The sequence below is a fragment of the Labeo rohita genome, chromosome 6 (genome assembly GCF_022985175.1).
Source record: "Labeo rohita strain BAU-BD-2019 chromosome 6, IGBB_LRoh.1.0, whole genome shotgun sequence".
Classification (NCBI taxonomy): Eukaryota; Metazoa; Chordata; class Actinopteri; order Cypriniformes; family Cyprinidae; genus Labeo; species Labeo rohita.
This window is the reverse complement of record NC_066874.1, coordinates 17715389-17742598: the sequence shown is the minus strand read 5'-3', so window position 1 is coordinate 17742598 and position 27210 is coordinate 17715389. Positions and strand designations below refer to the sequence as shown.

The window sequence follows — 27210 nt, the reverse complement described above, 5'->3', positions numbered from 1 at the left end:
ACAGTAACGCAAACATAATTTAGACAGCTACTTCTGAATTTACATGAACGATGTTAGTTTTTTAGGAGAAACAGATTATTCACACAACGTTGACCTTTAAATGTCATCATGTCTCCCTGATAGTGTCAATTCAGCTTCCATTTAGCATTTTTCTTAAGCTGAAGAAACAGCTAGAATTTAATGCGTTCCAATACAATGTCGGATTGCTGACCTAATCGTCTCAGCAAACTCAAGTTTACTTTTTAGTTTATTATCATTCAATGTTCTTCTTTTGAGAAGACCCTCAAAACGATACACAAGAGAGTTAACTAAAGGCCAGAAATACTGCACAGCTTATGCGGCCCTCATCTATTTTTTAATGGCCAGCATCTGCTGTATATGTAAGCATGAATGTTCTCTTTTTCTGTTAATACTGAACTTGAAGGTTGGAGGGGAAGGTTGTTGTCCCGTAGACAGAACCTCTTAAACTACACACTGACCCTGCTGTCAATCAATTTAATGGTATGTCACTCTTCAAATTCACAAGCGAATAAAGAACAAGGTCACAAGCATTGGATGCCATTGTCAAGAACCAGCCCCCATGTGCTTCCAACTGAGCCACGGCAGATCCAAGAGCTTCTATGTTTCTAGAATGCAGCTAATCATATTACTGAGTGTCAGCGAGGCCTGTATATCTTTAGCTACTTACTCTGCCTCTTGTTTCTTATATTAGAGTTTTTTGTTCCAGACAAAATCTCCCAGATTCTCGACGAGGGGCAACAGAGCTATAAGAGTTCAGCACTATTTGGAACGCTGAGAGCTGATTCGGCTGTTTGCTGGCGGCTAACACTGACAAGAGAAGTTACTCTCCAGGAACAGATTAAACTCTGTGTGTGTGTGTGTGTGTGTGTGTGAGCAGGGCAGAGGAACTCCACTTGTGTAAAACAACTGAAACACTGCCTGCTCTGTTTTTACTTCCTGCTATGTATTCTGTCATCTGAGCAGGCTTTGTTCCCCATTTATCGATTATGTGATTGTCTCTAAACAAACACTAGGCATGCCTAGTAAAAAATCATTAACACATCATTTATAAGGACAAGAGGGCATTTACTAAGAACACAAGTACTCCAGATATATTGTATGGATAACTCTTTAAAATTACACTGTAAAATACAAATCCGTGACATTTACGTTTAGAAATTCACCGTAAAAAATATGGTGGCAACATTTTAGGTTTTACAGATTTAAAGGAGAAGTCCACTTCCAAAACAAAGATTCACATATAATGTACTCACCCCCTTGTCATCCAAGATGTTCATGTCTTCCTTTCTTCAGTCGTAAAGAAATAATGTTTTTTGAGGAAAACATTTATGCATTTTTCTCCATATAATGGACTGATATGGTGCCCTGATTTTAAACTTCCAAAATGCAGTTTAAATGCGGCTTCAAACGATCCCAAATGAGGTTGCAAATGATCCCAGCCGGGGGTCTTATCTAGCAAAACGATCGGTTATTTTCATTAAAAAAATACAATTTAAATACTTTTTAATCTCAAATGCTCATCTTGCCTTTCTCTCCCTGAACTCCAATTGTATTTTCTCCCTCAACTTCAAAAATCATTTCAAAATCATCCTACATCATTGCAGAAGTTCCGACCCAGTCTTTGCAAAGTGAACATGCAAAGAAAATCAAACACCCTTAACAAAAAACAGCGATATAGGTCGATTTTGAAGTTGAGGGAGAACATGAGATGGGAGTTTTTCGACATACACTAACTGTCATGAACCGGAACAAAAACAGTCCAGGCAGAGTAGGACAAGACGAGCGTTTGGCATTAAAAAGTATATCTTTCTCGGCTGGGATTGTTTACAACCGCATTTGGGATCGTTTGAAGCCGCATTTAAACTGCATTTTGGAAGTTTAAAATCAGGGCACCATATCAGTCCATTATATGGAGAAAAATGCTGAAATGTTTCCCTCAAAAAACATTATTTCTTTACGAGTGAAGAAAGAAAGACATAAACATGTTGGATGGCAAGGGGGGTGAGTACATTATATGTGAATCTTTGTTTTGGAAGTGGACTTCTCCTTTAACTTAAGTTCAGTTTTATTAAGCAATATGCTGTTAATATACCAACCTATTTTACCATTGTAATTCACTGACAACCACCTAAATTAGGTGGTGATGAGAAAGCCACATGATGAATCAAAGCTCATCACAAACAGCTCTTCCACAAGCTGAGAGGAAAATATTTATATATGAAAGGGGCACAGGGTCATTCACACTTAAATAATGCAATAAACATTCATTTAACAACATTAGATGTAAGATTAAACCCTATACAACTTATAAGACAAAAAAAAAAATAAGTGAAACAGTTATCTCAACTAAAAAAAAACATCATATGTGAAGTGTCATACAGGGAACTGAATGTCTGAAATGTACTCAAAACTATACATCGACTTGTTCTTTTTCACTTCCAAAAACTGTCATTTTAACAGTATTTTAGTGTAAAATTACATTAAATATAAGGTCTTTGTTACAGTTATTCACTGTATAATCTGTAGTATGGAAACTTACTGTTAACCAGTTATCAGTAGCATTTTACAGCCTTTTACTGTTAAAATCACTTTTTAAATCATTTTTTACAGTGTATTCACAACTTTCAGAATGTAAATGCAATGATAATATGATAAGTAACATTATTCGCAGTATGTACTACAACTATCATATAGATATTATACATTAGAATCATTTCTGAAGGATCATGTGACACTGAAGACTGGATTAGTAACTCCCGCAAATTCAACTTAGCTTTCATGGAAATAAAGTTAAATTTGAAAATGTATTAACAGAAAACAGCTATTTTAAATTGTAATATTTCACAATATCACTTGTTTTATTGTATATTGATCAAATTAAGGCAGCCTTTTATGAGACTCAACAACAAAAATCTTATCGACCCACACAATTTAAATGACAGTGTATACAAAAAAATAAAAAATAAAATAAAATAAATAAAAAATTGACAAAGGATTCTCAGTGTCAGTAAAACTTGTGATCAGTTGCATGTGATTGTGTGTGTGCATGCTTTTTCTCAACACATGCAGAAGAGTGAAACCATATGATTTCTTTGGCAGTGAATGTTGTGCAAGTATGTCAGGAGCGTCCAAACTCCTGTTTCTAGAAGTTAGAAGTTCTAGAAGTTTCTAGTATGCCTAATACAGGGGTGTCAAACTCAGTTTAGTTCCAACCCTGCTCCGACAAACAAAGCATGTAGTTTTTAAGCAAACCCCATTGCACAATGTGCAATTTTGGCCACGATTTGGCTGTCTAAGACAAATTTTGGAAATCCTAAAAGATTCCTACAATCCTAGGCTAAAATATGTGGTCTCTGATCGCTGGTTTGACATGTTCACGAACAGCCGATTAATGGCCATTGCGATCACATTTTACCTCAGACGAAATTCTGGGAGTGTCAGAATATTTGGCGCACGGTCCTGCAGTGTGACTTCTATGACGAACTTCATTTTTCAAGACAAGCCATTAACAGAATTAATGCTAGAAATTTCTTCTAACCACCATAAACTCTAACGGCTCCGTCCTCCTCTCATGGAATTCATATTTCGTATGATATGCTGCTTTTGTTATAATAAACACCGGTTGCTCCGCTGTTTTCATGTGGGTGTGTACAATTAACAATCGTAAAAAAAACTATTAAAAATCGCACAGTGTGCGCCCAGTTTAAGCCTGAAGGACTTGGTTAGCTGGATCAGGTGCGTTTTATTAGGGTTAAATTTAAACTCTGCAGGGCTGTGGCCCTCCAGGAACTGAGTTTGACATCTGTGGCCTAGTAAGACCTTGATTAGCTGTTTCAGGTGTGTGGGATTGGAGATAAAAGGTGTGTTCGACCTGAAGCGTCGATCAGTGTATGACATCAAAGTACCACGAGAGCGATTCAAAAGCATTAGGAGCCGTCTGCTCTCTATATCTCTCACGGTACTTTGATGTCCCACAACGATCGGACTATGCAGTGCTGCTTCAAGTTGAACACACTTATTCTCTACAGAACAGTGGCCCTTTGGGAGCAGGACTGGACACTCCTGAAGTATGGATTTGAGTGTGTTTATGTGCCTGTATACAGCACTGAAGTGAACCTACTGTACAGCCAGTACATTGCTGGGGTTGTTTTTCATATCCAATGAACATGACAAAAGTCAGACAAGGCCACTGTAGGGTCAGAGGCCGTTTTATGTAACCCAAAACCAGAGTTATAGGTACAGCTTTCTCAGTAGGACCAAATATCCTTCAATTATTTGGCATTTAAAATACTGTTCAATTATTTGGGGATTTTTAAGTGTTTTTGTAAAAAGTTCTTTTATGCTAAGGTTGCATTTATTAGATTAAAAACAGTTTTATCATGACAACAACTGGAAGATTTTAGGATAGTAATGGATATGACAATGTTACTGTATTTGGTCTTGGTGCTGCTGATGATGGCTATTGCTGCTGAAGATTATTGCTGCTGCAAAGCAAGTACAGAAACTTGCTACAGCAAATATATATGCCAAAACAGTGCTGTGAGTATTTAAGACATCTTCTGCTGCACAAATAGCATATATAATAAACCATACTGTAGCGCAGGGGTGCTCAACCCTGGTCCATGAGATAAACCTTCCTGCAGAGTTCAGCTCCAACCCTGACCAAACACGCCTGAACCAGCTAATTAGGATCTGAAGGAGCACTTGATAATTGCTGACAGGTGTGTTTGATTAGGGTTGGAACTAAACTCTGCAGGAAGGTCGATCTCCAGGAACAGGGTTGGGCACCCCTGCTGTAGCATCTATATAGGTGGAGCTGAGGAGGTGGAGGGATTCACAGGAACTCTGAAAGCATGCTGCGAAATGCTCTTGTGAATACTAAACAGCCATTTAAATGTAAAGCAGCAAGCTCATTGGCTGTGTGTGCAACATGAACCAATCATCTTGTGCCAAGTAGTTTAACACTGTGAATATCATCAATTTGTGTTAACGACCCATCAGTCTGGGCCATCTAGAGTTTCATGACAGAACCTGATAGTACAATCAGTAATATTGTGAAACATTATTACAAAATAACTTTTTTCTATTTTAATACAGTATATTCCATCCAGTATTCAGTATAATGTGATCCATCATAAATCACTCTATTATCAATGTTAAACACAGTTGTGCTGCTTAAAATTTTGTTGACACCACAATTTTTTTGATGAATAGAAAGTAGCAAAAGTAAAATTAAATATTTACTGTCACTTTTGTTTATTTTAATGCATCCTTGATGAATGAAAGTACTGCTTTTCAGCAGTTCAGATTAATTTTCATTTTTATTCATTTTGAATATTAATCACGTTAAGTGATATTCCCTGTATAAAACCAAAAAGGGCCAAAAACGTTGGTAGTGGCCCAAGCCAACACAGGAATAATGCCAAAAGGGGACTGAATTAAGAGTTTGTGAGGTCAGCGAGCCCCTTAATGATGTCCTAGAAGAGGTTATTTTGAGCAGGTGTTGACGAGGTCCCATGCAAATGTTGATATGTGAGTCAGAGAAGAAAACAGCCTCTACCAAAAGCAGACAGCAAGAGAGACGGGTGGGGGAGCGGAACGTCAAACATACGAAAGCTGAATATTTGACAGCTGAAACCATCATTGACCTTCTAGGGGGCTTTAGCCGCCTGTAGGGGTTGAGCAGTTGAGAATAATCCTCCCCCTGTCAATTGTCACTCAAGCTCAGCAATAACACAAGCTATCATCCAGCTTAGCCTTTCCCCAATTTAGAGAGGGAGACGCGACGAGAGAAAGAGTAGGAGAGGAAGATCAGAAAAGATGGAGAAAGTTGAAGAAATCGCTAAATGAACCAGCAGCCATGAAATTCCCCCTCCATTCGAAAAACGAGATCAAACGTTCGCTGGCAGATTTGCTTAATTAAGTGTCCTTGAGCTGTGTTGATGTGAAAAGCCTTCACTTTTACACCTTACTTCTAATATCAAAGACGCAAACCAATCAGAGACGAGATGCAAGGGTCTCAGCCAATCAGCACAAAGCGACGACAACTGGACGGGAAGTGATTACAGACTTATAATGACGCTGACCCTCCGTGACAGCTTTCAATTACATCTAATGATCGCTGCGACAAGGGACACAAAGCGAAAGATCTACTTCAACGCCAATGGATGCGAACATACAAGCGCAGACCTCTCGATGAACCACGGCCAGGAAATGGCCATTGCTTGTTCCTCTTAAGCCGTCTATTATTTGCTTGATATTTGAGATTATTTATACATCAGATTAGTCGGTTTTGCATTGTGTGGAGGGTTATGGAAACGTCCTGACTTGACATCTGGATAGATTGACAACAGTAAAGACAAAGTTGACAGCTTTGGCTTTTACTCTAATCTGGCTTTTATATTGTGCCGCTGCTCCGTTCAGAGATTTAAGTTCAAAGTGTGGTGATACAGACGGAAAGGAAAATAAACAGATTACGGCTAAAAGGGCAGGAAAAGCTTCTCATTAGAATGACAGAATCAGCTGAGTTGGAAAACATCAGGATCAAATGCATTGTGCTGTGAGAGAGGTCACCGCGCTGTCGTGTTTTCGAACTGTGCATTGCTTTCAAGGGGAAAATAATTGTTTCGGAGCTCTTTAGTGCTCACGTTCAGCTGGATGTTTGATGGCTGTGCTTGCTTGACATGAGAGGAGTCTGGTAATAGTAGACCTTAGATTATGAAGCTTAAAGAAATCATAATTACAAGAGGTGAAAATGGAAACACACAGTCCACATTTTCTTCAAACATATCTAAATCCAAAACAGAGCTGCCTTTATAATCAGATTAAAAAGGCCTAATTTAAATGGGCCCTTCATCAAGACCCTGCTGTGCCAGAATGGCACAAAAACATCACAAATGTAGCCCGTAAAGTTTATCTGCAGCAGGCTGGTGAGGCAGGTGTAACACATATGTGGTGTCACAATACTTTTTCTTTTTAGGTTGAAGGACGTCCCCGCAGAAACATGTTGGTGGGCTCCATTAAAGTGGTCATTGTGGTACAGCATTAAGTACACACTTAATCAATTAAAAGCCAATTACAGCTCACCATGAGACAAGGCCATGCAGTCTGAGCAACACAAAAATAGCAAGAGCTGGATGAAATAATTTTGTTCCATGAAAGACATTCAATCGTTTAGTTGGTACGGGCTTTCACAAAGACTGCTGAATGAGCTTTGCTGGAGAATAGACTACAATGTGGATGAGGTTTTTGTATCAATAGTCTCCAAAAGACTACGACCGAAAAGGTCAGAGGTCAGCTTCTCAACTTTGGTAGATATCACTATTTCTAAGGACGTATTGAAAATATTGGGCATACAAAATGCTGCCCAGAAAAGAATATGTAATTATTTGTAATTATTCGGACATTTCAGTATGACGATGGATGTGTTGACATATCTAAAACATGAAAGATGCACAGCTTTAGAAACATAAAATCTTTACAAATCCTATATTAAATAGTAAATTAATCTGTAATGGTATATGTAGTATTATAGAGATTCTATAGATTCGTACAGATTGCATCTATAAATTTGTTAGCTATTTGTTTAGAAATGTAGTAGGCACACATGTAGACTCAGTGTCTAACATAATAAAATAATAGTGATAATAAGTCACAATATATTATAATACAATTTACTCTATATACTTTACACTACAAAAAATAAATAAATAAAATTAACAGGCACATGAATGAATACATAAATACTTAAATTCTCTTATGCCTACCAAGATCGCATTTATTTAATCAAAAATACCTAGAAAAACTGTAATATTGTAAAATATTATTACAATGTAAAATAACTAATATCTAGTTTATAATGTTTTAAAATGTAATTTATTCATGTGATGGCAAAGAAACATTCTCAGTTATCATTACTCTAGTCCTCAGTATTCTGAGTTAGGGAGAGAGTTTTTAGATCTTATTATTATCAATGTTGAAAACAGAAATTTTATTTTATTTTATTTTCAGGATTATTTGAGAAATTGAAAAAACAACATTTATTTGAATTTTTATTTATTTATTATTTATTATTTATTTGTTTATTCATTTACGTATTTATTTATTATTTAATTTTACATACATTTTATTTATTCATTTATTTATTGTGTATGTGTGTATTTATTTATTTAGCAACACTGTCATTTTTTTACAGTCCCTTTTGGAAGAAGAAAAAAAAATGTAGTGTATATATACAGTCACATATACAGTCAAATCAAATATTATTCAGACACCAAATATATTTTTTTTATTTTTTATTTTTTTAATTAGTGGGTGCAGGACACTATAGTTCATTTATGTGAGGATAGCAAAATAAAGTAAACTAAGACATATTATACCCAAAAATTCTTCATGCTTACCAGTAAAACTGATAAAAATATGGGACCAAAAATTATTTGGACACTTTGACCTGACCACGTTTTGGTTAAGTGTTTTTTCTATAATTGCTAATGTGACCTTTTTACACCACAGCCTAAACAAAATTAAGCTCTTCTTGGTAACTGGTCAACAAAGTATTGATAGTTGTCTAAATATTGTCATACTAACAGCTGTATGAATTTTTGGTTGATTGTAATCCATTACATACCTTTCTATCAAAGTTATCTGACATTATCAAGATGAATTTGTTCTGACACAGTTTAACTCTAAGTTCATGTCATATTTTATTACCATTTTCCAAACTATAGTGAATAATGTGAGAAATTCTGAAGGTGTCTGAATAAATTTTGGTTTGACTGTATGTTTATGTTTGTCTATGTGGTGTCTATGCAAAAATATGAAAATACAGTAGCATATACTAATATATCTATGCTTACTAATAAGATCCTTTAGATAATGCCTCATCATACAAGATCTTGACTTGACATCTCAAAGTTCAGGGACCAGCATTTTTAAATGAATTAAATAAAGAAACAACAAATCTGTATTATGGTTCAAAAAGTACAGAAAATGAATACAATAAGGAGGGAGGAGGGATCAAAGAGAAATTCGAAGACCCATAAAACATCATCTTTTTGTTTTCTGATGCACTATTTTGGGACTAGAGCTGCCATCTCACGGCATAATGTACTTGTGTTTCGAATAATGTTAATTTGTTTTCTTAATACATGAGGCTGCTCCTTACAATGTGGTATTTATTTTGTGTTTAGTTAAACACAGTCCTTGATGAGCTATTCCCAATGGCTGGGGCTGCAGTTGTTTGTACTAGTGCATAAAATCCTTGAATTAGTGTGGGCTCAAGGGTGTGTTCTTTTCCCCAGATTGTGGCTATGGAAAGTGTGTATGCAGAGACCACAATAGCCATCTCCATGGAGCAGCCAGCAGAAAATGAATCAGTTTAATGGCTCTCTGAGGCAACTCCAAAAAAAGAGTCCTTTTTTCCATAATAATATTTGTCCTTTTGAATTTCTGAATGGCATTAACTTATTGAGTGTGGCGTTTCTTTTGCAAAGCACTGCATATTTTCTGCTTCACAATGAGTAAACCAATGACACAGAAACGATTGCTAGTTAAAAGGCGACTACAATCTGTGCGAAGCAGAAAGGGCCTACAACGACACTAGGCAAAAGACACATCCCAGCGCCTTGCCACTTACCATCCCATCACTCTTATATATTAATAACAGCGTATTGCGTCACTCTAATTGGACTGGATGTTTTACATCCTTGGGCTGATAGTGAAAGACATTACCAGATATTCTTGGAAATTTTAAAAAGAGTAACTGATTCTCAGGTGCCTCGAGCTGTCTGTCTGCAGAGGACTCCAAGGTAGTGACCTAGAAGTTCTCCCGAGGGGGAAGACCAGCGATAAGACAGGAAACTGCCATGTGGCATTCAGTGTCAACACCTTGTTTGTTCTCTAGTGTTGACCGATGTTCTCTTGCCTGGCTGAATTTCAGAAAGCCAACTTGTAAGATGCACAGTTTCAAAGCATAGAGCTTGATTTTAATCCTAAATGAAAACATCCTAAATACTATGTGATGGTCCTCTTGCAAGGGACACCCTTTCTAAAACAAAAATAAAGCTATATTCTGTGTATAAAGACGAATTTACACTGTATCCCTGGTGAAAAAAAACAGCATATGCTGGTAGGTATGTTTTGATGCTGGGATGCTGGTTAGGTATGTTTTGATGCTGGTTTAAGCTGGTTCTTTGCTGGTTTATGCTGGTCCTTGACCAGCAACATGACCAGCATAAACCAGCAAAGGACCAGCTTAAACCAGCATCAAAACATTACTTTACCAGCATCCCAGCATCAAAACATACCTACCAGCATATGCTGGTTTTTCACCAGGGATGAGATCATATTTCAACATGCTGCTTCCTAATAATTGGCTGTTATATTGCCATTGTGCTAAATCAAGTGCAATCTCTCTACTAATTGTGAAGCTCTGAAATTAATGTATTATGCTGGTTTTCACAATTCAATTCGATTTCTGATTCAATCCGATACCGATATTGATTATTTTGGACATATATTAAGTACAGTATGTTCCAAGGGAAAAAAAAAATCTCTCAACTAATGCTGTTCAATATACAAGACAGTCACTGCATTAATATTGAAGATTAAAATGAACTGATTTGTATACAAACACTTAAATTACACTCAATGTAGTTTTTAATAAAGTTACAATTAGTAGCTACACAATTATATTTCTACTCCAATTCGTTTTTCGAAATATAAACATTTAAAACAACTTATACAGTAAATTAAACATTGAAGAACAGTAAAAAATGATAATGGATGTTATATGGTGCATGCTCTTTCTAGGGTTCATTTTTCAAGCTGACAATTTTATGGTCACCAAATATGTTTTTCTGAGGTAACCCTGGTGAAAAAAACAGCATATGCTGGTAGGTATGTTTTGATGCTGGGATGCTGGTTAGGTATGTTTTGGTGCTGGTTTAAGCTGGTCTTTTGCTGGTTTATGCTGTCCATGCATGACCAGCAACATGACCAGCATAAACCAGCATCAAAACATACCTAACCAGCATATGCTGTTTTTTTTTTTTTTTTTTTTCACCAGGGAAATGTGACGTTACGTGACACTGTTTACATTTACGTCTTTGTTGTTTAAACACTGATTGAGCAATTACATGAGACAGTATACCGATTTCGGTAAGTTGTACTCTATATTTTAACATACTTTCAAATGTGTATTCATGTTTACTTCTTGCTGAAGCTTGTATTAAAACGAAACAGATGATCCGTTCACGTCCGCTTCGTGCACTTCCCTTGGACTGAGGCGCTTTAGCCACATTAAACAGCGCCAAAATGGCATTTATTGTTTGAATACTATAATAAAATGGACTGAATTTGAAATCTGAGACATCATATCAAAAGTAACAAAGCATAACGCTAATTGAGATATACTGAACCGGAGGTGAAACGTTCCGTACGTTATCTGAAAACAGGCTAGACTAATCGATTCTTGAGATTTAAGAATTGATATCGTTTGTAAAAATGAGAATCGATTAACATATACAACAAATACACTAACTGTTTTAAACTTTAAAGGGCCTAAATGGACATGGATAATCAGACGACCTTTATCATTTCTATACTTGAAAGTACAGAAGACAGACTAAAGAGCCTTCAGTTAAATTGACAAAGCTACAGAAAAGAAACAGAAATATTTGCATCCTCTTTCCTCTTTTAATAAATAATAAGTTAGAACTAGATGTCAAATAGGAAGACATGAGTAGGGAAAGTGAAAGTGAGAAAGAAATAAAGAAAGGGAGAGAGTGAAGTGTGAATGTGTGAGGTAAGATAAGATAAACAGTTTCTATTCAGACAAATAGAGTCAGAAAGTGTAAAGCCCTACAGAGAAGTTGCATTAACAATTCATAAAGGTTAAAATAACTGTTTATTCTGAAGACTTCGATGAAGGATGCAAAGAAACTCCCTGTTGTATTGCTATCTCAAGCAATTAAATCACCAACACTAAGTATTATACACACTTATAAGTCACTCACGATCTGTAACACACTGTACACATGCGTTATTGTAAAACGTAAAGCCGAGTTTCATTTTCTTAGTACGTTTCTGAGACGTTAACCCAAGCTATTTCTTTAAATGAGCTGTTATGACTGTGTAAAGACTCAAGGTTTAATTTTAAATAGGAGCATGTTTTGTGTGGTAAGCAGCCTTTGAAAATGCTCTCCGTCTCTCATGCACAATCAATAAATCATAAAATACACAAGCTACAAGCTTAAACACACAATCATAGGACACGAACACAGATAATTAATTACCACAAATGTATTATTCATACATACACACACACAAACAACACAAACACAAGCACACACTTTCAAAGTATTTTCATGAATTTTTCATTGTGCACAGAATAAGGACAGCCGTGTGCTTCTGTGTACCTTTCCATCATCACGTCTGCTCTTGGATAAAAATGAACAGTATATTTCCAGAACCTTCATGATTTGCAGTGCCTTTCAAAGATATGTATTATTTAAAATCCTAGTTATTTAATTAAAATTGTATTTTTCATTTGAAAGCATGGAAATGGTATTATTTGAATTTTAAAAATCTTATTTTGTATTATCTGACAAATGTGAGACAAGCACTCAGCTTATACAATAATGCATCAAATCTACACATTTAATTCAAAAAGCGCTATTTTGGTTTCATCTGACCATAAAATCCCATAAAATAGAGTTTTTGGCAAACTCTACCTTTCCCATAAAAGCCAATGTATTGGATGCCCTTGCGAAAAAGAAGTGCGCTGAATTTAATGTATTTAATGTGTACCTGTGTTGTGTACTTCAACTTTAACAAAAATTGTACTTGCAGATAATATAATCTAAAAGGCCATTTAAGTGTACTTAAAAAGAGTACACGTTTATACTTAAGTATTATTTTTAAGTTATAAGTGCAGAAAAGTTCTGTTTTTGTTTGTTATATGCTGTAGATGTGGCCCTTACCTTATGAGGAGCAGAAGACCCACCGCCGAAGGGTGCCAGGCTGGCAGGTGGGTCAGTGATGTAGGTTTTTTTTGGAGGAGCGGGTTGGTACCCTTGACTGGGTGGAGGAGCGGCATGGTGACTTGGCTCAGCTCTCCATGTGTTCTGACCTCCATAAGCAGGAGCTCCACCATAATGCTGATCCTGGTAGCCTCCAGACGGAGCAGGGCAGAATCCCGGCTGCGGAGGCCCGTAGGCAAAATCAGGGCCTCTGGGTTGAGCCGGCATGTACTGCACCTGGGCTGGACCGCGGACCGGCTGCTGCTGGGGGCCGGGTTGGGCGGCCCTGACCTGAACATTGAAGGTGGGCTGGCTCGGAGTAGAGGCGGTGGTGTAGGAAGCCGGGACAGGTTGGGGAGCGGGCTGGTATTGAGGCCGTGGAGAAGAGGAAGCTGGAGAAGGGGCGGTTGGAGAGGGCTGTGGTTTCGGGGTGGATTTCTTAGTGGCGGTTAGAGGAGGTTGAGTTGGGATGACCATGCGCCGATAGCCTGTAACAGGGGCGTTGGCGCCTGCTGCAGATGGGCTGGTAGAATTCTGTAAGAAATAAACATGAAATTAGAGATAATATGTGATTTTTTTTTTTAATGTTGCTGCATGATTGACAGACACAGTTCGCAGAATTTTAAAATTGAAGATCCAGAAATAAAAAGAACTGAAATTCAACCACATTTGTGTAAATTTACATGTATTTTTTTTTTTATTATTATTGTAATTTTATTTATTATTATTATTATTATTATTTTATCATTTGAATAAAATGAAAAAAATGGAAAAAAAAAAAAAAAAAATTAAATTACATATGTTTTTTAATATAACATTTTTACATAAAATAATGAAAAATGGACTGAAAAAAAATGAAATTCAATTACATTAGCATAAATTCACATGTATTTTTTATTATAAATTGCTTTTTTATTATTGATTATCAACAAAATGTTTATCTTTCTTTGTATGTTTATCAACAAAAACGTGGAATAGTATTTTTGAGTTTTTTTTTTCAATATAACATTTTTAAATAAATAAAAAAAATTGAAAAAGGACTGAAAAAAACTGAAATTCAAATACATTAGCATGTATTATTATATTTTTTATTTTTTTATTAACAAAATGTTTATATTTCTTTATTTATCAACTCAAATGTTGAATAGGCTTTTTGAGGGTTTTTTTTTTTTTTTTTAAATATTACATTTTTTTAAATAAATACAATAAAATAAAATAGATAAGAACTGAAATTCAAATACATTAGCATAAATTCACATGTATTTTTTATTATTAATTGTTTTTATTATTATTGATTATCAACAATATGTTAATCTTTCTTTTTAGCCTTTTGGGGTTTTTTAATTTATCTTTTTATATATATATGTTTATCAGCTCAAACACTGAATAGCCTTTTTGATTTTTTTTTAATATTACATTAAAAATAAAAATAATAACAATAATAATAAAATAATGGAAAATAGAACTGAAAATAACTGAAATTCAAATACATTAGCATAAATTCACATGTATTTTTATTTATCCTTCTTTTATCAACACAAATGTTAAACAGCTTTTTTGAGTTTTTTATTATTTTCTTTTTAAATAAATAAAATAATAGAAAAAGGACTGAAAAGAACTGAAATTCATCTACATTAGCATAAATGCACGTGTATTTTTTATTATTATTGATTATCAACAAAATGTTTACTTCTCTTTATATCAACACAAATGTTTTTTTTTTTTTTAATATAACATTTATAAATAAATAAAATAATAGAAAAGGGACTGGAAAAAACATGAAATTCAAGACTGTAAAAATACACTGAAATTCACAAGTATTTGTTTTATTATTATTTTTAATTATTGTTGATTATTAAAATGTTTATCTTTCTTTATATATTCATTAAGAATCGACTGAAAATAGAAAATAAATAAATAAATATGTATGTATTCATTGATTTATTGATTGACTGATTGATTGACCAGGGTGGAAAAACACTTTTTTTTTTAATTTTGCATTTTTAACACAGTATGTTCTACTTCCTGTCAGTTCAAATTAATTCCAATTCAGCTTTTTGTGGGGCATGGCTAATTCAGTTTCAGCTACAAAGTCATGAATTTTAAAGGGCCCATTTCTTTTTTTTTATTAAATTCGTTAAATTCTAAATTGTGCCAAACCTTGATCGACATCAAGTTATACAACAGCCCAAACCATTAAACTACCATCCATCACATGGATGCATTAATGGTCATTAATGATGGGACGGACAAGTTACAATGAGAGGTGCTCCTAGTGAACATCAGGGGGTGTAGAACCTTCAGAACATCACAATTTAATCATCCCGCATCTCACGGCGCAAGTACAGTAATTATGCAGCCTGTCTACGGCAGATCGATCCACTGGGCAAGTGCAACAGCCATCAGTTGGTCGTGGCCAGACCACATCCACTCATAAACTATAGCTAATAAAGCTTTGAGATTTAGAGTCAAGAGGAGGGTATAAATTGTTTTGGTAGATGGGCAGCCGGACGAGGGTAAAGACAATTGTGCTGATGCTAGCGGTCCTCACGGGAAGGAGCCTAAATCAGAAAGATTTGTTTCTTCGGTTTCCTGGGTGCTTTGGATCTGGAGCTCTACGCAGAAAAATCTATTCAGTGTCCAACAATAGCTGTGTCACAGAGCCCGAGGACAGGCTCGATTTCTGTAGATGTAAAAAGATTATTGAAAATTCAAATAAGCACAAACGCAGCGACAACCATCAAAGATCAAAATAAATCCGAGCTGTAGAGCGTTTGGAGCTTTGTCTGACTGCATTAAAAGACCAAAGAGATACTTCCATTCTATAATATTTGGCTGATTTTATTCATCTATAGAAGGCTGTTCTGTCATAACTAACCAGCTAAATGAAGACCAAAGAGACTCTAATTTCATGATGAAACATTCAGTAATACACTTCATGATAGCACATCATTGCCTCGAGCAGAATTGCACGTTTTAAACACGTCTGTGAAGTGAATGTGCCTATAAAAATGTTTTAATCTTCTGGTGATGCCCATCTCTGTATGAATTCAGACAGGAAGTGTTTGGTTGAGCGAGGAAAGACACTCTTGCATCATGCACTTCAGATGGGTTTCATGGTTAAGGCGGCTTGCTGAAGTAAGTGGGTCACAAAGATGGTTTATAAACCAAGAATCTATGGTTAAAACCAACTGGTTAAACAAATGTGGCGACGGATAGTGTCACAAACTTTTAGATGGCCACAAGTCAAAATGCAATGTACACAATTCCTGTATTTATTTATTTATAATTTATTTTGTACTAAACCACATTTTAACTGTAAATTGGCAAAATTACATCTGATAAAGTGTATATTATACAGAGCTTATAATAACTATTTAATATTGTGAATATTATTCGGACACAGTCTGGAAATATAAATCTTACTTCTCCATATTTCAGATGAGCATGTATATATATATATATATATATATGTATAAACATCGGCACCTTTGCAATTCTCTTGCAAACCCTTGCAAAAAGTCAAACTTGATAAATTTTCACACAGAACTCAAAAATGGACTGGACAAAATTATTGGCACCTTGTCAAAATTGTAAGAAATAATTGCTTTTCAAGCATGTGATGCTCCTGAAATTTGTATGTAGACACACCTGTGGCAAGAAATAGCTGTTGTCTGTGGATTTGAGAGAAAAAAATGTGAAAAAAACGTGGACAATCTCAAGGCTACAAGTCCATCTTTAGAGATCTTATTGTTCCTGTGTCCACCGTGCACAATATCATCAAGAGGTTTACAGCCCATGGCACTGTAGCTAACCTCCCTGGACGTGAACGGAAGAGCAAAATGAATGAAAAATTACAATAAAGGATTGTTTGAATGGTGGATAAAGAACCCAGATTAACTTCCAAACAAATTCAAGATGATCTGCAGACACAGCTCGCACTATCCGTCGAAAAGGGACGCTATGGTAGGAGACCCAGGAGGACACCACTGCTGACACAAAGGCATAAAAAAGCAAGACTGGAGTTTGCCAAAACTTATGTGGCAAAACCACAATCCTTCTGGGAGAACATACTGTGGACAGATGAGACACAAGTAGAGCTTTTTGGTAAAGGACATCATGGCACTGTTTACAGAAAAAGAAATGAGGTTTTCTAAGAAAAGAAAACATGGTGGAGGTTCAAAGATGTTCTGGGGTTGCTTCGCTGCTTCTACCACTGGATGCCCTGACTGTGTGACCGGTATCATGAAATCTGAGAATTTTGGGGTGCAGCATAGTGGCCAGTGTCAGAAAGCTGTGTCTCCAGCAGAGGTCACGGGTCTTCCAGCAGGGCAATGACCCAAAACACACTTCAAAAAGCATTTAGAAATGGTTACAAACAAAGCGCTGGAGAGTTCTGAAGTGGCCAGCAATGAGTCCAGATCTGAATCCCATACAACACCTGTGGAGAGATCTCAAAACAGCAGTTGGGAGAAGGCATCTTTCAAATCTGAATGACCTGGAGCAGTTTACAATAGAAGAGTGGTCCAAAATTCCAGTAGAGAGATGTAAGAAACTCATTAATGGTTACAGGGAGGGATTGATTTGAAATATTTCAAACTAGAATTTTGAGAAACTAGATTTCAAACCAAATATTAAGTTAAAGGTGCTTATCATTTTGTCCAGTGCATTTTTTGGGTTCTGTATGAAAATGTATCTGATTTGACTTATTTTTTCTCTGTTTTTTTGTGTTGTTCCAATGCAAACAAAAAAAGGAAATAAACATGTGAGTACCAAAACATTTGCAACTGTAACAATTTTCTGAGAGAAGGGTTGCATTTTGACAGAATTGAACAGAACAGACAGAACAGAATTGCAAGGGTGCTGATATTTTTGGCCGTGACTGTATATAATGCAATACGCTGTAAAAAATGTATTATAATAATTATATTTTTACTTTTAATGTATAACAATTATTTGTTGTAAAAGTACTCTACTAATTATACCTACTAATTTCCTGATATTACTGATTTCTTGTACACTGTATAGACCAAATATAAAAACATGAAATAGTACTAACTGGCTGATATTGTATAGCTAAAGTAGAGGGCAGAAGTAAGTGACTCCTCCAAGGTGACTGTGCCAGTTTCAATTACATATCATAAAATCAAAGTCTAAAAGCAAAGTCTGTTTCAAATAGATCACCAGTGTTAAATTCTCTAATGACCTACAAACTAGCTGTCATTAACCTATGCTTTTCTTTTTAGGTTACTGCCTTAAGCCAGAGAATGAGAAATCAATTACCATCTCTATCACATGATGAGGAGACTGAACCGACATGCCTGAGGCAGAGGCTTGTTCTTTAAAGACATAAATATGGCCTGTTATTACGGCTCACAGCGCTCTTGCAAAGTCAGGAAGAGGTTTGGGTGACACAGCGAACGTGATGACCAATCAAGGTAACCAATCACAGAGGTTTATTAACCTAACAGAGCAAATTAAGATTAGTGGGAACTCAAGCTCTTGATCACGTTCCATCTTTACATTTAACAGCAGGAAATCAAAAATCTTACAGAGCTCTGTCCTCGGTTTAACAGACAAAATCATCACGGATACGATTGTGCAAATGAAGGACAAGCTGTATTTGAGTCATCTTAATGCACTTGAGCCGCAACTATTAAAATGAGGAGAAATGATAAATGATGCGAGTTTGTTTTCTTTTTATCTTAACAATAATACCTCAGGCTTCGTGACACAAAAGTCAGATAGACTCGAAAAAGGCCCCGTGAAATATTTCACACTCTTAACTACAATTTCCGTCTCAGCGATTAGGACCGATGTATCTGTCTGCATGCAAATGTAAAATACCCTAAACGTGCCCTTCAGGAAGTGAAATTACTCAATTTAAATGTTTCATGCTATTTTAAATACTTGATATTATTAATTTATCTATAAAGACCTTAAACCCTAACATTTACTTAGGAGAGGGCTGGATATGCAAATAGGACCCTAAAAATAATTATATTGTCATGGCAAATTTTACACCCATTAGATTAGACGAGAGGAAATCACTCCTTTATTTGAGGGTGAAATCATGGGTAGGAGAAGATTGCTATGAAATGGCACATCACAGATTTCCTTGTGCAAACAAATTAGGAAAGTTCTGTTTTATGGAAGTCTTAAACTTTGTGAATGTACTCATGAAATATGCACATCTGTTCATAACTTCTGGGTGATCAGAATCATCCAAATTCATGTTAAAATGAACTACTGTTCTGCACTTGATTGTAACATTGTCAGCTGCATTCACATAATACTTGACCAGCAAAAGTAAAAATCATTAAAAAAATAAATAAAACTTCTATATAAATGTATATATAAATGTTGAGGTCAAAAGTATACACACACATTGCAGAATCTGCAAAATTTTAATTATTTTACCAAAATAAGAGGGATCAAAACAAAATGCATGTTATTTTTTATTTATTACTGACCTGAATAAGATATTCTACATAGAAGACATCACATATAGTCCACAAGAGAAAATAATAGTTGAATTTATAAAAATGACCCTGTTCAAAAGTTTACATACACTTGATTCTTAATACTGTGTTGTTACCTGAATGATCCACAGCTTTCTTTTTTTCCCCCAGTGATAGTTATGTATTAGTTCCTTGTTTGTCCTGAACAGTTAAACTGCCCGCTGTTCTTACGAAAAATCCTTCAGGTCCAACAAATTCTGTGGTTTTTTAGCATTTTTGTATATTTGAACCCTTTCCAACAATGACTGCATGATTCTGAGATCCATCTTTTCACACTGAGGACAACTAAGGAACTCATATGCAACCATTACAGAAGGTTTAAACATTCACTGATGCTCCAGAAATAAAAACTTTTGATCAGAATGAAAATGAGTACATTCTTCTTATTTTGCCTAAATATCATATTTCTGTCATTTAGTACTGCCTTCAGAAGCTACAGAAGATACTTACATGTTTCCCAGAGACAACATAAGTTAAATTTACTCTGATCTTCAAATTCTAAAAGTTTTTACCTCCCGGCTTTTTCCTTCTGGAGCATCAGTGAGGATTTGAACCTTCTGTAGTAGTTATGTATAAGTCCCTCAGTTGTCCTCAGTGTGAAAAGATGGATCTCAAAATCATACAGTCATTGTTGGAAAGGGTTCAAATACACCAAAATGCTAAAAAAAAAAATAAAACAAAGAACTTGTGAGGCCTGAAGGATTTTTCTGAAGAATAGCGGGCAGTTTAACTGTTCAGGACAAACAAGGGACTCATGAACAACTATCACAAACCAAAAAAAAAGCAGCTGTAGCTCATTCAGGTAACAACACAGTATTAAGTATCAAGTGTAACTTTTGAACAGGGTCATTACTTTCTCTTGTGGACTATACTGTATGTAAATGTCTTTTATGTGAAATATCTTATTCAGGTCGATACTCAATAAAAAATAACATGCGTTTTGTATTATCCCTCTTATTTTGGTCAAATAATTCTGCAAGGTGTATGTAAACTTTTGACCTCAAATGTCTTTTTCTCCATACAATGGAAATCAATAGGGTCCAATGGACACCACTGACTTTCAAAGTACAAACTAGAGTATCACAATATAGGCAACTGGTACTACACATGATATCTGGTTGACACTCCAACATAGTAGATGACAGTTTTGCATCTTAATACTGTTTCCATCATAAACTGGAAAAAATGACGCTGATATGCAGTGTGTTGCTACAATTCATGCACAATAACATGTCGGAAGACATGACAGGCTAATGTGAGACACTCACATTAACACTCACAAGGCAAGGTGTTAGAAACGCTAATCTGCAGGAAGTTCTTTTTTGAACGTTTTTGAAGTACAAACACTCTCTAGGCCTTTCTACCTTTGAAGTGTGATTAAAAAAAATTTGGAAAATTAGATTGATAGCAACATTTAATATCATGACAGCCAAAAAACAATTTTCTTTTGTGTTCCAAAGAGGAAACTAGGTCTTTGGAGGTTTTGGAGGTCTTTTGTCCATTGTCATTAGCGTAGCACCGCTCACACAGAGGTCACTTTTAAACCGAGCAGCTTTCTGTTAATCCAAGTGACATCCCTGGTGAAAAAAAACAGCATATGCTGGTAGCTGTGTTTCGATGCTGGGATGCTGGTTAGGTATGTTTTGATGCTGGTTTATGCTGGTCCTTTGCTGGTCTATGCTGGTCCTTTGCTGGTCTATGCTGGTCCTTTGCTGGTTTATGCTGGTCCTTGACCAGCAACATGACCAGCATGAACCAGCAAAGGACCAGCATAAACCAGCAAAGGACCAGCATGAACCAGCAAAGGACCAGCATAAACCAGCAAAGGACCAGCATAAACCAGCTAAAGACCAGCTTAAACCAGCATCAAAATATACCTAACCACTTAACTCCCAATTAGGCAGATTCCTGTTGAATGGATTTCACCACTGAAATTTTGCCGAGCTACTGTAAATGTGACTGCACCGTGACAAAATCGTAAACAAATGTTAATTTTTATGTGAATTTTTTTTTAAAGTGAAGGCTCTCAGTAACACCTCTAACAACTGGACATTAACATTACCAAAAATCTATTAACATTAAAAGCTTCAAGAGCAGTGCATACAGTACGAGCAACTGCTGTAACCCAACCTTATTGTACAGATATTGTGAACAAACTCACAAATCATCTGTAGAGAATTATTCTGAATTAACTGTGCTGTCATGTATGAAGTAAACCAGACCAGCTACTGAACAGTCTCTTACTTAAACTTACTTTTCCACTAAAACTCATGATTCAGAATGACTTTTACAAACAACTCGAGTGTGAAATTTGTCTGTAACTCCAAGGAAAGGCTTTTTGACACATTAGAATAGATTAGGAGCGAGCGTGCAGGGCTCGAGGGCATGGGTAAATCTGTTAACTTTGCATTTCAAACCGAGAGGGCGGATGGGGGGGACTTGCGATTGTACAGCACAGAGGGAAAAACCCCAGCGCTACAAAAAGTGAAGTTCCTCTCTCCATCTCTTTTTGCTCTCTACGTATTCTTTGTGTCTGAACAAACAGGAGAGACATCTCCCTTCGGCCTCCCGGACTGCGGGTCCACGTCCGCGTCGCCCACCCTTGTTACGTTCGGTCAGCTTCGTTCATTCGCATCGTAGCCAAAGTCAGCGAGACGTAGTAATTGTCGTCTTTTTAGGGGCTTCGATGTGCTTGCATAATGAAAGGCAATCGGGCACGGTAATGCGACTATCTCCTTCCACACACATTAAAAAACAATCTCTTCTCTCTACACTCAGGCAGTTATGGGCACCCGTTTTAGAAAATAGGATGAGATAAGTTATATTAAATATGATTCAAGATGTTCCACTGACAAAAGGCCTCCTGTGGTTTTGAACTCTTGTAGATGTGAATATTAAATACATTTGAGTGGAAAAGTTCATATAACACAAAGTGAACATTCCTTTAGTAATAAAATGTCAAGCTCTGCAAACAACGTGAAACAAAAGACTTCATTTAGGTAATATTAGTTTCTCATTAGTTTCCCTTTGCATCTGACAGGAAATGTTTTCACTGGACTCTCCGCAGAACTAGAACAGTTTCATAATCACTGGGCAGTCTCACATGCACGATCTTAAACAGATTATTCTTAACAAACTGACAGTCTGTAAGGTCAAATAAATGTTGGGGAAAGGTTGTCATCACATATGGAGTGCATTTAAATGCTTACATTTTACATCGATTATGCTTAATAAGCTGAAAACGATGAAAGATAATGGATCTTATACAAGTATGAACTAATACAGATAAATAAAATGCCTTTGGAACAGAATATTACCTGTTTAATGTTGTATAGGCCTATTAGTCATGGCACATTGTTGTCTTTTTTCAACGTGTTCATTTTCATAACTACACTGTTAAAAATACACTCCTGAATTTACTGTAATGCAGCTGTGGTTGGAAGAAATTTATATGTGACAATGTTTCCAGTATTAAGGGATGGTATACTGGTGCCTGTGTATTTTACAACTCATAACTGTATATATATATCACTGTATATATCATCAATACTCACCCTCAAGTTGATCCAAGTTAAGTTTAGTTTTTTCTGTTTAGCACAAAAGAAATTTTGAAGAATGTTGGTAACTGAACAGTTGATGGTAAACTCTGAATAATGCTGGGTTCTTTTTTTTTTTGTTTGTTTGTTTTTTGTTTTTTTAACCCAAATGCTGGGTTCAGCCCCTTGGGTCATTTTATTGGGCTATTTTTTTATATTATTTTATAATTTCCTTTAACCCCAATTCTGGGTTTAACTTGTTGGGTCATTTTATTGGGTTGTTTTTAATGTTTTTTTTTACCCAGGTGCTGAGTAGTTTTTCTGTAACTAAGTTGCTGGGTCAATTTTAACGCTGGGTTATTTTTTTTTACCCAGTCGCTGGGTTGAGCCTGTCTCTGAGGAAACAACCCAGCTGCTGAGTTACAGCCAGTAAGAGCGCAGGCTTTTTGAGCCCTCTACAGGAGAGAGTGGTTCTCAGCGCCACCAATTTGCACTTCTTCAGTGGAAATAAAGGTTTGTATACATTTTATTTAATTTATGAAATCTTTACTGTGCTGTAAATTGTATGATTTTACGCAACGCAACATAAGGACGAGATGTCAGTCAGCTGCGTCAGCAGTGGTTGTTTCGCAGGATGGAAACGCCTTTTGCCTTGCATAAAATAAATGGATATTATATGTTATTGCAATGAGTTTAGTCTTAAAATAAGTTCTCTAATGTCAGTACTGTTTGTTTACAGGTAGTTTTTGGAGTCAGACATGGCATCTTTCAGCTACGAGTGAAATGCCAGGCCCTAGTCTGAAGTTTGCAGTTAACCCGGAGAACGTGACACACCAGCATGAGAATTAGCGCTATTAAAACGTTGAACACACTAAAACGAAAATTCTTCTTTTAAATGTTAAATTTGTGAATGAATCAGTGAATGAAATGCCATTTTTGCGTGCACTGAAACCAGCAACGTGTAGCCTAGAGTTATGCTTTCAGTTTGACTATTATACAGTATTACAGCTAGTTGATCTAAAAACGGTGATTGCGATTTGCCAGCTTTCAACCAAGTCGATGCACAAATGAGCCGCCTGAACTTATTTACACATGGGGTTGCCAGGTGTGCGTAATAAAATCAGCCCAATTGGTACCCAAAACTAGCCTAATCACCACCAGACAATTGCGTTTCGGAGGAAAATGGCTATCAAAATTCCATTTTGGGGGTTAAAACCTCCATGAAAAGGGTTCCACCTCAGTCGAAATCACGCTCTAGAGTAGGGGTGGGAATGGGGTTTAAAAAACACAATCTGCAGCAGCAGTATAAAAGCAGCCCAATTTCATGAGAAAACCACAGAACTGGCAACACTGTTGAGCATTTTTTTATTCTGGTCACGGGTGCGCACCTGCGCACCAATTATGTGTGACATGGGGACTTTTGGGAATGTCCTCCTATTGTTTTTACTTGCAAAAGTCATACATTCCATATAATGCCATGTTAAAACCATTTACTGTTTCTAATTGTATTTGGTGAAGTAACTTACAGTTAACCAATTAAAAATTTAACTGTAGCTTTTTTACTGTATTTTTCTGTAAAAACAGTCACAGAGGGAACGTTTAACACAAGTGCAAACAGGTTTTTTCTTTACAGTATTCTTCTGTAAAAACAGCAAATATACTGCGATTTAAAAACTTGATTTGGCCTATTTGAAATGTAATTTCACGTTATCTGGGCAGTACATCTCATAATTAAAAGAAAAGGGGCCCTCCAAAGAGCTTGAATAGCTTTTTCTTACTAGGGAAATGACCTAAAAGGTTTAAATAAGAAAATTCTGTTTGCATTTTGTCAGTTGATTTGAAGACATCTGAGATCTGAATCTGTCGCCGTCTTCACTCTCAACCATTGTGCCTTCTCTGAATCAGATAAGTCAAGCGAAGGTATTACCAGGAAGCTGTAATTGTGACTGAAGCACGCACAATATCAATCACAAAACTGTCCATCAAAGGTACTGTTCTCAGAAAAACTTTCATTTACACGATTTGAGTGGGAGTTTGTTTTTTTGAAATTCCACATAGGGGGCTTTCATCTCTTCTCTTCTGTTTCATTATGAGCTTTCGTTCCTCGCCTAACCATATTCTCCAATAGTTTCACAGAAACTACAGACAGAAAAAAGGTATTCTTCAGAGGGTTTATGCGTGACCATGATACGAAGACATCAAAGATGTCAAAGCAAAGCAACGAGGAGGATCGCATTTGAATATGGTTCACATTTACCCACCTAGCACGATTTCAGGGAAATAGTACTAATACTACAACTAATAATACTGATAATATCAGCGCTTACTGCTGTCTGATTTATGGTTCAAGCTGATTAGTCATGTATGAGAATGTAATATTCTTTCAGCAGTATTTTGAAACTTCCAGTGTTAATTTATAACAGCCATCAAGTATCACCACATGAGTCAACTCTTTCAACAACAGTCATTCAGGGCCTATATATAATGTCTATCATGTAGTAATTGATCCATTAAATACACAATGCACCACACAGTGATAAAGTCCCCGCCTTGTCTCAACAGCCACAGGAAATGTCAGTGAGAAACTGACCGCCAGTTGTTTCTCATCCACACTGAACAGCCTACACTACACCGTATTCATATTTACTGATATGAAAGAAAAAAGTCCATTTGCAAAAACAGATAACTCCGTTTTAAGAATGAAAAAAAAAAAAAAAAAAAATGATGTCCAAGTATTATCAATCAAACTGCAGTTGTTTTGATTAAATAATAATAACTCAAAAAATACAGCTAACACAATAAAACACGAAAACATAATAATACAATAAAAACATAATTTATGAAAATGAATAAAAACTGTTTTTACAAATGTAATATATTATTATTATTGTTATTATTATAAATATATAATAAAACTATATTTGAACAGGGATGTGCTGAAAAAAAAGAAAAAAGAAGAAAAAATAGCTATAATTAAGGATGAAACTTAAACTTGAAAAATATTTTCTTCTCCAGGAAATCTTGTTCTATCAAACTTTAAATAATTCTACTGGAAAACAAAAACAACAACAACAACAACAACAACAATAATAATAATTAGGGATGCATCGAAATTAAAATTCTGGGCCAAAACCAAAAATCCTGGATGCAATTAGCCGAAAACCAAAATATTTTTTTAATAATTATTTATTATTTTATAAAACAATGTGCAATAATTTTGTAAGACTTTTAAATGTAACTTTTAAAAATACTGAATTTAAAAAATATATATATAATCCAGTAAAATAACCACACTTTTATTGTTTTTTATTGTTATTATAAGTAAAACAATAAAATTGGACAGAAAAGATATTAATATTAAATATTAATATATTATTTTTATTCAGTTCTATGCAACAGAATCAGATTTTTTTTTCTTCTTCTTACTGCTTAGTGATAACAGCTAGAAGGAGAGTAAATATTTTTGGCTCAATATTTTAAACATTTCTCTCTTTCGTCTGAAAAACAAATTACATTTTAGCAACCAAAATTTCAGGTGCATCCCTATAATAATAATAATAATAATAATAATAATATAAAAAAAATAATAAAACAGTAAAAAGAAAAATATTATTTAAATTAAAAAAAAAGAGAGAGAGATTCTTAGAAATGATTTTCATCTCCAGGAAATACATCTTGGTCTGAGGATTTTTAGATAATTTTCCTTGAAAACAAGAAAAAAATAGTGATGACGTAACTTTGAGTGTGTGTGTGTGTGTGTGTTCTAAATACCCCTGGCTATTACTGACGTATGGATGCACAGTCCTGATACCCAGTCCAAGAGGTCACGTCCAGATCAGATATGTTTCTCACCAAGTCATCAGATTTCAAAGTGTCCAATCAGTGCTCTCATGTCTCTGCGGGAGGAGGAGGAGGAGTTCTCACTAATGTTTGGTGACAGAGCTTTTGAGGGTGAGCTGTTTAGCAGTGTTACTCAGAGGGCAAACACTGTAATGTAAAAAGGCAGGTCCCAATGACGGTTTCAGCATCTCAAACTAACAACCGGGCTACGCGATTGGTCAGATGACAGTGTAAAACAGACTCACGAGCGATAGAAAGCAGTTTATTAGACTA

The 27210-nt window shown here is 35.7% G+C and overlaps 1 protein-coding gene across 4 annotated transcripts in view; it reads right to left on the bottom strand.

Moving 5' to 3' along the window:
* lpp (LIM domain containing preferred translocation partner in lipoma) overlaps window positions 1-27210 on the bottom strand; it is a 248798-nt gene that overhangs the window by 81316 nt on the left and 140272 nt on the right. For all 4 annotated transcript variants that reach the window (XM_051112291.1, XM_051112292.1, XM_051112294.1 and 1 more), the window contains exon 6: window positions 13002-13574. In XM_051112291.1, coding sequence (XP_050968248.1) covers window positions 13002-13574 — 573 coding nt within the window. The remainder of the gene's footprint in view (window positions 1-13001; window positions 13575-27210) is intronic.